This window comes from Melanerpes formicivorus, unplaced genomic scaffold (assembly GCF_026170545.1).
Source record: "Melanerpes formicivorus ecotype bairdi unplaced genomic scaffold, bMelFor1.0.p_v2 SCAF_34, whole genome shotgun sequence".
NCBI classification, from domain to species: Eukaryota; Metazoa; Chordata; class Aves; order Piciformes; family Picidae; genus Melanerpes; species Melanerpes formicivorus.
Window position 1 is genome coordinate 2,111,341 of NW_027142386.1, and position 12,576 is coordinate 2,123,916.

Here is a 12,576-nt window from a genome sequence, read left to right on the forward strand (position 1 = left end):
CGGCGCGCGCCCTGCCACACTTCCGGCCCGCGGCGGCGCGCAGGCGCCGCGGCACACCTCGCGCAGGGGCGCGTGGCGGCGGGCACGTCCCGGCGCACCGCGGGGCCGCGGGTTCGCGTCCCGTGCCCGGCGGAGCGGCGCCGTGCGGGTAGGGTCCCCGCACAGTGCGGACCTTTGCTTTGACCTTGGCTAAGTTCTGCTTTCCCTCCGCAATGAGGTCTCATAATTACTTTCCCCCGCCCCGTGTCCGCGGACGTGGGGCGGGCCGCGAGGGCTGGGGCTGTTCAGCCCGGGGAGGAGGCTCCGGGGAAGCCTTGGAGCGGCCGCCGCGGGCGCGCTGCAGCCGGAGGAAAGGTTGGGCGGCAGGGAAAGGTTGGGCGGCAGGGAAAGGTTGGGCGGCCGAAAGGCCCTGGTGGAGAAAGAGCCCTGTGCAGGGCACGGTGTGAATGCAGCTCTGGCCACAACCTCCTCCTCCGGGGTCACCCAGAGCCATTCGCCTAGGACCGCGCCCGGAGAGCTTTGAGTGTCTCCGTGCGTGGAGACCTCACAGCCTCCCTGCGCGCCCTGTGCCAGCTCGCAGGCACCCTCCCGGTAGAAAAAGTTGTTTCCTTCTGTTCAGAGGGAGCCTCCTGTGCTCCAGGCTGTGCCCTTTGCCTCTTGTACCGGCCTTGAGCGCTGCTGAGAGGAGCCTGGCTCCACCTCCTTGACACCCTCCCTTCGGCTGTCTCCCTGCGTCGATAAGGTTCCCCTGAACCTTCCTTCCCTTCTCCAGGCTGAACAGCCCCAACTCTCAGCCTGGGAGGTGCTCATCCTTGCAGTCCTTCAGGGAACTGATCAGGGGGATGGAAGGACAGGCTGAGGGAGCTGGGGGTGCTCAGCTTGGAGGAGAGAAGGCTCCAGGGAGACCTTAGAGCAGCCTGCCAGTACCTGAAGGAGCTACAAGAAGGCTGCAGAGAAGGATGGGGAGAGACAAGGGTGGTGGCTTTGACTGCATACGGACCCCTGGGCAGCCTCCCCTGGTGCCCCTGCCTCAGCCTTGCTTCATCATCTCATGGGCTGGGCAGTATTTCTGGGGCTGTGCTGTATTTCTGGGGCTGTGCTGCTTGCACTCCTTGTCCTGTGGGACTGGGCCCTGGCTGGTGATGCCCTTGCCCCATCACAGAATCACAGAAAATTAGAGGTTGGAAGGGACCTCCAGAGGTCATTGAGTCCAACCCCCTGCCAGAAGCAGGATCACCCAGGGCAGGTCACACAGGAATGCATCCAGGTGGGGTTTGAAAGTCTCCAGAGAAGGAGACTCCACAACCTCTCTGGGCAGCCTGCTGCAGGCCTCCAGCACCCTCACACCAATGAAGTTTCTCCTCATGTTAAGGTGAAACCTTCTATGTTCCAGTTTGTATCCACACTTCCTTGTCCTGTTACTGTGCATCACTCAAAAGAGCTTGGCCCCCTCCACTTGCCCCCCACCCCTCAGATATTGACAGACATTGATCAGATCCCTCTCAGCCTTCTCTTCTCCAGACAAAACAGCCCCAGGGCTCTTGGTCTGTCTTCACAGGAGATGCTCAAGTCCCCTAAGCATCCTTGTGGCTCCCCCTTGGGCTCTCCAGCAGATCCCTGTCCCTCTTGAACTGGGGAGCCCAGAGCTGGACACATCGTTTGTGTTGTTGCCCCTTTGGGAGCAGAAGACAAGAAAAAGGGATCTCCAGGGGAGAAGAACTGACAGCTTTCACTGTGCTCAAGACACCACACCATGAATGCATCACTGGTGCAGCTTGAGGCCATTCCCTCTTGTTCTGTCATAACTACCTGTGAGAAGAGACCAGCACCAACCTCTCTACAACCTCCTTTCAGGGAGTTGTAGACAGCCAGGAGGTCTCCCCTCAGCCTCCTCTGTTTCACACTAACCATTCCCAGCTCCTTCAGTCACTCCTCACAAGATTTATTCTCTACGCCCTTCACAGCTTCCTTGCTCTCCTCTGCACCTCCACATCTCTCTTGTGTTGAGGGGCCCCAAACTGGACACAACACTTGAGGTGTGGCCTCACCAGTGCCAAGCACAGGGGGACAATCCCCTCCCTGCTCCTGCTGGACACATTTCTAATCCAGCCAGCATGCCTCTGGCTTTCTTGGCCACCTGGGCACACTGCTGGCTCCTATTCAGCTGCTTGTCCATTGGAGCCCCCAGGTCCCTTTCTACCAGCAGCTTTCCAGCCACACTGCCCCAAGCATGGAGCATTGCCTGGGGTGGTGGTGCTCCAAGAGCAGGACCTGGCCCTTGGCCTTGTTGAAGCTCGAACTGAAGTAAGCAGCTCAGCAGAGTGAGAGCTCAGCATTGCTTTTCCTGCTTGGGTTAGCAACAGGAAAGCTGACTCTGTGCAGAAGCATGGCTGTGCTCCTGCAGCCTTCCAGGCACACAGAGAGGTGTGTGTGGATACATGGAAGCTCCTGACCACCCCTTGCTGTTTGGGTGCTGCAGCCAGGCAGAGAATGCCAGTCATGAGCTGGTTAACACCAGGGGCAAAGCCCCCGAGCTGAACGCTGCCAGCTGCATCCTGAGCTTCCCCGCGGGGGGGCTGCATTGCAGCGCTTGAAAAGGAGCTTGAAAAGGAGCCCCGAGCTCGCCTTTCATCTGTGTCGAACGCAGGACATCGCAAGCGGCAAGGCTCGCAGTGTGTGCTGGCTGGGGATGCCTGTGCTCCCGTTGGGGAGGTGCGGGACGGAGAGCCCCTTCTGTGCTGGGTCTGCTAACAGCCACTGCAAACAGGTTAGACTCCTGCTGAGTTTTATTGAAGTATCATCGGGATCCTTCCAGGTGGTTTTACAGGGGCTGGGGCTGGAAGGAGCCTTTGCAGTATCTCTACACCAGGAAGCACGTGCATATATTAGGAAGCCAGAGGGACCTCATGGTCATCAAGTCCCACTCTGTAGAACCCAAGCCGTAGGACTTCCAGAGTCGTTCCCAGCTGAGCTGGAGTCCAGTCCAAGAATCCCTCCTGCCACTCCGTCCTTGGCTTTGCCCCTCACGCACAGGAAGCCTCTCCAGGGTCACAACTCAATGCTTTCTGGAGAAGTTGGACAAATAGTCTGAAAAGAAAAGGGAAAAAGACAAAGAAGATGCAGGTCAATATGGACAAAAATCAGTGGCTGTGTGTGCTGAGGGAGCAGCAACCAACTGCACACAGCCAGGCTGGGGATGGCTACCAGCTAGGGGTAGAGTTCCCATGTCTTACATGTGACCTACCCCATGGAGGAGGTACCCACAGCAGTGAGCCAAGGCCATCATGCTGCTGTGGGAGTGCAAAGCACTCTGCTGGGGGCCAGGAGCAGGTCTGTTCTTCAGGAAGGTTTGGACTCGGGTCAGCTGGGGCTGCCTCAGCCCCCCCTGGATACAAGCTGATGCAGTGTACCTTACAGCTCTTTGCTTAAGATCCAGGCTATGGATGCAGCCTCCTCATCAGAGCAGGAGTCTAACCCCACCAAGACTGAAGAGCAGCTGAACAGATCTGGGCTGCTGCTTGGATGCACCATGGGCAGGCAGCCTGAGCAGCTGATGTGAGGCAGGCTCTGGAACAACAGGAACTGGAGTCCAGGAGCTGCATCTTAATAGTATCACAGTCTCACAGTATCACCAAGGTTGGAAGAGACCTCAAAGATCACCAAGTCCAACCTGGCACCACAGACCTTATGACTAAACCATGGCACCAAGTGCCACATCCAATCCCCTCCTGAACACCTCCAGGGATGGGGACTCCACCACCTCCCTGGGCAGCACATTCCATTAATGCATGTGGAATGTTCTTTCCTCAGTGCTCAGCACTAATGGATCTTTAGCTGGGTCCTGGGGGCAATTTTTGTTGTTGTTGTTTATTCTGCTTTAAGAAAGATGTGGAAGAGAGAGGCAAAAAGCCCACAGGAGAGGAAGGTGAATGGTTATTACCTGTGAGGGCAAACAGGGTCTGTTTAATCTAGAAAGGAGAAGAGCAGACATTACAATGCTGGTCAGGCAAGGTTCAAAAATGCAGAGAGGAGGACAATAATTTGCTGTCCTGCTCCCTTGTCCCCTCCCAGCACAGATCTCTTGCCAGGGTAAGCAACCTGCCTCCTGCAGCTAGGGCTGAGTGGAGCTGCACTGCACTTCTGGTTACCCTCTCCACTGCCCACTCTGATGTGAGGGAGATGCCTCTGGCCATTTGCCTTGGATTCTGAGCAATCATCCAGCCCACAGAACTCTCTGCCCACAGGATGTGAAGCATGGCAGCACCAATCTATAATCCTGCAGTTGCTGAAGGGCTGGAAAGAGTCTCAGGCTCTGGCTTTGGATGCCTCAAGAAGCTTTGTTGGTGCTAGGGAGCTGAGCCTGGGCAGCAAAGCTGATTCCAGGTAATGCCATTGAGCTCTCTTTTCCTCTGGGTATCTGGATGAAAAGGATGAGTGTGGAAAGCCAGGGCAGAGGGGTTTGAGGGGCTGTCCTGGATTTGGAATAATGAGCAGAGCTCAAGTAGAAGCTGCCCAGTTGAGATAGTTTGGCTGTGCACCAGGAGGCTGCTTGCTGCCTTCTGAGCTTAGCTGTGGCTAAAGCAGGGCAGCTGCTCTCTAGCAGACCACCCACTGTGGATCCTTTACACCTCCCTGGTGGTGTCCAGGCATTCATCTGTTCTGGGCCCTGGATATGATGGAGAGAGCCCTGCTGGTCCTATTCAGTGGTGTGAAAGATGTGAGTTCTGTTCCTGGCTGTGCCAAGGAAGAGGGAAAGAGCATGGAGGGAGCAGATCCCTGCTTCATGGTTGAGCCTCTGAGATGCTGATGCCACATGGCCTTATGTCCAAGTGAGTCGAACAGAAGCTGAGCTCCATTTGATAGGAACTGAGGAATTCACCCTGGGTTTGTAAGTCTGGGGTCTGGCAAAGCTGTGCAAGTGCTGAGAAGTGATTTGGTACTGCCTGTAAAAGCCAAGGAACTGTGGAAAGACAGAGTAATGTGAAAGCACATCCTGGAGTAGTGTGACCAGAGGGGAGGCACTCCTGCCTGCCAACAGCCAGAGATGAGCCAAGGAGCAGTTTCCATAGGAGTCTCCTGATGAGCAGCAAAACAGCAAGCCCAGGGTGGCAGGGGGTCCCTGCTGCCATGGAGGTACCACCCAGGGAGGGAAACTGCTCTCACACTTTGCATTTCCCCTTCTGGTTTCACCAAGAGGAGATCAGCTTGCTAAAGAGAAATGAAGTTAACTGCTTGGTAGAGGGGAGAGCTGCCTCAGAGGCTGGATAAAGGACATCATAAATGCTTTAATTGTTTGCTGACTTCACAAGCCTTCAGCAGCTTTCACTACTGAGAAGCTGATTGAGCCCTGGTTGTGCTACCTGGCCCCACAGGGAGCCCTGTCCCTGCTGCATGGTCCCACACTCCTTCAGGAGCTGGGTGACCCCAGGATCAGCAGCCAGCAGGCTTGTGGGAGCAGTGAGAAGCTCCCAGGAAGCATCATCCATGTATGTGTGCAGGCACCAGGACTGTGAGCAAGGAGGACAATGTGTGTGCCACCACACACTGCTGCCAGCGAAGAGCTGAGCTGGAGTGCTGTGCTCTCCAGAGGGCTCTCAACGGCAGCACTGAAAGCTTTACTGACCAAGTGAAGGCTTCACAGCTTTATCCTTCAGGACAGAGTCCTTGTGTGGCAGCATTTTGGTGCCAGTCCACAGGCAGTGCTGTCCCTGACCCACTTTGCCACTCAGCTGTGCTCACACTTTAGCTCAGAAGTGAAGGAGCTCCTGGTCCAGCTCATTCTCTGAGTCTCTTTCTCTCAGGTCTAATTCTTAGACCCCACAAGAAGGATTAGCTCAGGCTTTTGTGGAACCAAACTTGCTTTGCAGTTTAATGTTCTCCTTTTTAATGGCAGTCAGAAAGAGCTGTGGGGAGGAACAGGTTGAGGGAAGACCACATGTGGCAGAGGGGAGCAAAAAGTGTGCACCCGGGGAGGGGATCTTTGCCTGCCCTCCACAGGGGACTCTGTCCTCTGCTTCAAGTCTCTGGTTTTTTACAGCAGGAATCTGCTGCCTGCTGCCCAGGTCACAGAGCTGTCTCGCTCCTGGGGTGCCTGTGGTTGTGGTTCTGCAGGCCAGGCTGGTGGCACAGCTGCTCTGTCTCCTCTATCCCCGAATTACCGAGCTCGCAGTCCTGCGCGTCCAGCTCCCGCCGGGAGAGGTGCTCCACGATGCCAGCCCCCAGCGAGTCCCCCAGCACGTTGGTGGTGGTCCGCAGGCGGTCCCTGAGAGCCAGAGAGAGGAGTCACGGACTCAAGGAGCCACAGAACTGCCAGGGCTGCAAGGGACCTCCAGGATCAGCCCCTTCCAACCCCCCTGCCACGGGCAGGGACACCTCACACCACAGCAGGTTGCTCACAGCCACATCCAGCCTGGCCGTGAAAACCTCCAGGTGTGAGGCTTCCACCACCTGCCTGGGCAGCCTGTGCCAGTCATGGAGTGGTTTGGGTGGGATGGGATCTCTAAAGCTCATCCAATCCAGCCCCCTGCAGCCAGCAGGGACATCTGCAGCTAGAGCAGTTTGCTCAGAGCCCCAAACAACCTGACCTGCAATGGTGCCAGGGATGGGGCAGCTCCAACCTCTCTGGGCAGCCTGGGACAGGCTCTCACCACCCTCAGGGTCAAACATTTCTCCCTTCTCTCCACTCTCAAGCTCCTTCTTTCAGCTCCAAACCATCCCCCCTTGTCCTGTCCCAACAGGCCCTGCTCCAAAGTCTGTCCCCAGCTTTCTGCTCAGCCCTTGAAGCTCTGCAAGGCCACCAGAAGGTCTCCCTGGAGCCTTCTCCTCTCCAGGCTGCCCAAGCCCAACTCTCTCAGCCTGGCCTCCCAGCAGAGGGCTTCCAGCCCTGCCAGCACTGCTGTGGCCTCTTCTGGCCCTGCTCCAACAGGTCCCTGTCTGTGCTGAAGCCTCCAGAGCTGCCCCAGCAGTGCAGGGGGCTCTGAGCAGAGCACAGCAGAGGGGCAGAATCCCCTCCCTTGTGTATATGAAGTCAGTTGCTCAGTCACAGCTCGGGGCATGGGCACTCTTCCAAGAAATATCTTCAGTGAAACTTTTCCCCTTTTCAAGTCACTCTGACAGTTGTCACTCAGCATGGCCAGGAACAGGACTCCCAGAGAGCTTCCTGCACAGCCAGCCCTGAGCACAGCCCTCACATCCATGCCTGCTCTGCTGCATTCCCAGAGATGTTCTCCACAGCCACACCTGTATGGAAGAGCTGAGGCTGTCCCCAGCCCAGCCCCCAGCATAGCTTCAGTGGCAACAGCAGGGAAGGCTTCTGGGACCTGACTGAACTCAACCTTTCTGGGTAAGGAAACCTGGGTTTGGGGAGTCAAGGCTGTTCCCAGCCAAGTCTTATGCAGAGGTCAAAGTAGAAGTGGAGGTGTTGGACAACTCTTGTTTCCAACTGCTCAGCCATGGCTGGGAGAGGGCTTTGGCTGCTTTGGCTACAAACCAGCAGCACGAGATAGAGAGGAACACTGAGAGTGGATCCCTGAGGTGGGATTTTGTGTGGCTGAGAATCCTGAGGGGCTGAAGGCTGTGCACAAATGTGTTCTGCAGCCTAGTTCCTGAGAGCTCTCCTGGGACATCACTTGTGCCAAGGGTTAAAAGGGGCAGCAAGCTGAAATGGACCTGCCCAGCTGCCCAGCTGCCCTCATCTCCACACTCCTGCCTGTCCCACGTTCCAGCAGTGCAGAACCATCACTGCTGTGCTACTGGCACAGCCCCTCCCCACACTCTGGGGATGGTTTCTGGGCCCCTTTTAAGACAAAGCAACCTCAGGACATTCTGCTGGGTGAGCTGGCTGAACTGCAAGTGACCTCTGATGCCTTGGTCACTGAGGCACACGGTGAAGCCTCCAGCATGGGCAGAGAGGGCTACGGTGCTAAGGCCTCATGCACACAGCCTCTTGATCCGGGTTACTGAGAGTGTTCTTAGCAGAGACATTGGGAGCATAAAGTCTCCAAGGGCTGGCAGGGAGAGCACACCAGAACTTACAGGAACCAGTCCACAGCAATGATGAGTGTGATGTCCTCAGTGGGCAGCCCCACAGATGTCAGCACTATCATCATGGTCACCAGTCCTGCCTGGGGGATGCCTGCGGCTCCGATGCTGGCGGCCGTGGCGGTGATGCTGCAGGGGACAGCAAGGCAGAGCCACCAGCAAGGCAAGGAGGGAAGGGATGGAGTTAGCTCAAAGGTCAGGAAGCAGCTCAGACTCATAAAATCATAGAATTGTCAGGGTTGGAAGGGACCTCAAGGCTCAGCCAGTTCCAACCCCCCTGCCATGGGCAGGGACACCTCACACCACGGCAGGTTGCTCACAGCCACATCCAGCCTGGCTGCAAACACCTCCGGGGCTGAGGCTTCCACCACCTCCCTGGGCAGCCTGTGCCAGGCTCTCACCACCCTCCTGGGGAAGAACTTCCTAACATCCAATCTGAATCTCCCCACTTCTAGTTGTGCTCCATCCCCCCCCAGTCCTATCACTCCCTGACACCCTCAAAACTCCCTCCCCAGCTTTCTTGGAGCCCCCTGCAGATCCTGGAAGGCCACAATGAGGTCTCCTTAGAGCCTTCTCTTCTCCAGACTGAACAACCCCAAGTCTCTCAGTCTGTCTCCACAGCAGAGCAGCTCCAGCCCTCTGCTCATCCTCATGACCCTTCTCTGGACACCTTCCAGCACCTCCAGATCCTTCTTCACCTCCAGAACCTCTTGGCACCCTTTGTGCCCTGGCCACCGTGCAGGACAGTGACACATGGGACACCAGCACAGCAGGCAGACTCCCACCCAGGACACTGGAGGAGCGCAGTGCTGGGGCACACTGCAGCTCCAGCTAAGGATGGGCAGGACCAGGAAATGCCAGAAGGGCACAAGTGGAGCCTCAAAGCCCTGGTGCCCAAGCCCCACCTGCTCCCACGCCTGCAGGGGCAGCACACCCTTCTTTCCCATGCCTTTTGCTCTCCTGAGCAGAGGAGGAGCCTGACCCCAGCTCAGGCAAATCAACAACTCTGAGGCCCTTGCCCTAGCCCCCAGGCCCTTTGGGAGGTCACCTGATGGTGATGATCTGCCCGAAGTCCAGCTCGTAGTTGTTGACCTGTGCGATGAAGATGGCTGCCAGGGCCTCGTACAGGGCAGTGCCATCCATGTTGATGGTGGCTCCCACGGGCAGCACGAACCTGGTGATCCTCCTGTCCACACCATTGTTCTCCTCCAGGCACTTGAAGGTGATGGGCAGCGTGGCAGAGCTGCAAGGGATTGAAACAGCAAGGCCTGGGGATATGCCAGCCTGGGGAGAGGGACTAAGCCTCTGCCCGGTTGATGACCTTACCCACCTGCTTTTTCACCCTGCCATGTGAGCCAGGGGCCAGAAGCTGCTAGGAGAAAGAACAGTCTAAGCAAGGCTTCCTCAGGTGAGGTGCAGCAGGCTTTGCTCAGGGGGCTGGGGCAGGGTAACCCTGGGGGGGGGTGATGCTGGAGGATTCGGGGGGCACAGGACAGAGCCTCAAGACCAAACTCCTTTCCCAGCTGTTTAAAACACTTGAGCACTTTCTCACCACCCCCAGTGCATGAGGCAAGAGTGAGCCATGTGTGAGGAGGGTTGGAGTAACAGCAGAGAGCTGTTCTGAAGGAGGTGAGCAGGAGCAGTGTTGTGTGCTTCAGTGTGAGAGCATGTGGGAGAGGAACTGAATGCAGAGAGAGACACAGCAGGTGGTGAAGCTGTCCCTTGCTGTGGCTGTGTGAGCCATGGGGGTCTGCATGTCTGTGCCCAGGCCCCTGGGGAGCTTAGTGCAGCTGCCTGGGGAGGAGAAAGGTGCAGCCATGTGGGTAGGGCTGTGAGAGGTGAGTGCCTCTGCAGTAATGCACTGAGGATCTGCCCTGAGCTCAGCATTCAGTGCTGCAAGCAGAGTTCCCTCCATGAGGAGGGATATGTGCCAGGATGGTTAGAGGTGGCTCTTGTTAGGACTCCTGAGCAGGGCAGTGGGAACCTTCCCACTCTCAAATGAGCCTGGCTAGGCCACTGCAAGAACCCTGCTGATGCTAGGAGTGGAGAGCCCCCAGTGCTGCCCTGAGGGCAGGGGGGTGCTGAGCAGCAGCTCCAGAGCACCCACAGCAGCCCCAGAGCATCCACAGCAGCCCCAGAGCATCCACAGCAGCCCCAGAACACCCACACCAGCCCCAGAACACCATCCCCAACCCTGCCCCTGTGTAGCCCTCATACCTTGAGGAGGTGCCCAGGGCAGTGATGAGGGCCTGCAGCAGGCCAGCAATGAAGACCCAGGGGTTCCTGTGGGTGACGATGAAGTAGAGCAGGGGCAGGACGCAGAGGGCGTGGATGAGCAGCCCCACGATGACGGTCAGGGTGTACATCCCCAGCTGGCCTCCCATCACTGCCAGGTCATCCATCTCCAGGATCTTGCCAGCAATTAGGAACATGATCCCCACTGGAGCATACCTGTGGCACCAACACAAGGGCAGTGCTCAGGAGTGGCCACCCACAGCTTCCCTCCAGCGCTGCTGCAGCCTGCCCAGGCCAGTGCCCAGGAAGCCAGCACGCCACAAGTGCTCACTGAGCCGAAGCCTGGGAGGAGACTGCTGTGGTTTTCCCTCTGGAAACCTGGGGAGAGCTGGGACTTGTTCAGCACATGGTCAAACACCATCTCCTGTGGCACTGCAAGGGACCCCAAGGGTTGGACTGGACATTAGGGAACCTTTTTTCCCAGCAAGAGTGCTCAGGGATTGGAATGAGCTGCCCAAGAGGGGGGTGGTGGAGTCACCAACCCTTGGATGTGGTGCTTGGGGCTATGGTTTAGGGGTGACCCTTGTAGAGCAGGGTCAGGCCAGTGGTTGGACTTGGTGATCCTGGGGGTCTTCTCCAACCTGAATGTTTCTGTGACTCTGTGATCACATTGCTGTGTGCACAGCATGGACACTGCTGGAGGCTTCCTCCTCCAGCTTGCCTGCACAGCTCCACAACACTCCCTGCAGAGCTGATGGGCAGGTTATGCAGAGGAGTCCTCAGGGTCTCTTCCTTTCCTAACAGAGGGGCTGAAAGTGGTTTGTTCTTTTTGCTGAGAGGCACAGGGAAGTCGAGGAGGGACAGGGAGCTGAGGAGTGAGGGCAGTAGTGTCCTGTGGGATTTCAGCCTTGATGCCCTGGGACATTCCCATGTAGGGAATGGGAACATCCAGAGGATCCACAGCTGGGGTAGCAAGGGCTGGGCTCACCAACACCTCAGAAAGAAGCCATGGCTTGCATGGGAGCCCATTGTGAGCTACTCTGCTGCCCTTCCCCCTCCTGAGGGCTTTGTGCCCCCTCCACAACCACAGATCTGATGAGCAGCAGTGGGGCTCCACAGGAAGCCAGGACACAGACCTGGGGAACATTGTGGGCATTAAACTAAGCATGGAAAATGACTGGAGCAAAGGAAATCCCAGCTCCATGGCCACACTGCTCAGGGCTGGGTCTCAGCAGCACACTTCAGGCCATTTCCTCTTCTTCTATCACCTAGGATCAGGAGATGGAAGGAGAGGAAATGGCCTGAAGTTGTGCCAGGGGAGGGTGAGGTTGGAGAGGAGGAAAAACTAAGTTGGAGATGAGGAAAAAATGTCTTTGCTGCCAGAGTGGTCAGGGCTTGGCACAGGCTGCCCAGGGAGGTGGTGGAGTCCCCATGCCTGGAGGTGTCCCAGAAGCCTGTGGCCATGGCACCTGGGGCCATAGTTTGGTGGCCCTGGTGGGGTTGGGTTGGGGTTGGGCTGGATGATCTCAGAGAGCTTTTCCAACCCAAACAACTCTCTGATTCTGTGACTCTTGCTCACATGCAGTTCATGCACAAGGCTCAGACCTCCACATGCCAAACTCCAACTTAGCCTGGGAGGCTTGGAAAAGTTTCAGGAGAGGAGTTCACAAATATTTCATTTCCTCTGACCCTCCTCTTAGAAGACACCCTTGGCTGCAGCACTGCCCTTGGCTGCACCTAGGGACCATGGCTGCACCTAGGGACCTTGGCTGCACCTAGGGACCTTGGCTGCACCTAGGGACCTTGGCTGCAGCACTGCCCTTGGCTGCACCTAGGGACCTTGGCTGCAGCAGTGCCCATGGCTGCACCTAGGGACCTTGGCTGCAGCAGTGCCCATGGCTGCACCTAGGGACCTTGGCTGCACCTAGGGACCTTAGCTGCAGCAGTGACCATGGCTGTACCTAGGGACCTTGGCTGCACCTAGGGACCTTAGCTACAGCAGTGACCATGGCTGCAGCAGTGACCATGGCTGCAGCAGTGACCTTGGCTGCAGCAGTGACCATGGCTGCACCTAGGGACCTTGGCTGCAGCAGTGACCATGGCTGCACCTAGGGACCTTGGCTGCAGCAGTGACCTTGGCTGCAGCAGTGACCATGGCAGCAGCAGTGACCATGGCTGCAGCAGTGACCACATCCCCCCAGGCAGGACAAGCTCCTGGGAGATGCTCTGCAGACTGTGGGCTCAGGAAGGAGCACTGGGCTGCAGCTGACAGTCCTGCCTTTGGCAGCAGCAGGGTTTGGT

The 12,576-nt window shown here is 57.3% G+C and overlaps 1 protein-coding gene across 6 annotated transcripts in view; it reads right to left on the reverse strand.

The window, feature by feature from the left end:
• Positions 1–2,768: 2,768 nt before the first annotated feature.
• The window catches only part of LOC137450144 (excitatory amino acid transporter 4-like), a 39,190-nt gene continuing 29,382 nt past the window's right edge, over positions 2,769–12,576 (reverse strand). For 4 of the 6 annotated variants that reach the window (XM_068156380.1, XM_068156379.1, XM_068156375.1 and 1 more), the window contains 4 exons: positions 10,258–10,491; positions 9,089–9,283; positions 8,035–8,169; positions 5,870–6,262 (listed from right to left, as the gene is read on the reverse strand). In XM_068156380.1, coding sequence (XP_068012481.1) covers positions 6,064–6,262; positions 8,035–8,169; positions 9,089–9,283; positions 10,258–10,491 — 763 coding nt within the window. In that variant the 3' untranslated portion in view covers positions 5,870–6,063. Of the gene's footprint in view, positions 3,088–3,940; positions 3,969–5,869; positions 6,263–8,034; positions 8,170–9,088; positions 9,284–10,257; positions 10,492–12,576 lie in introns of those variants that run through there. The other 2 variants (XM_068156377.1, XM_068156376.1) reach the window with 2 other exon arrangements.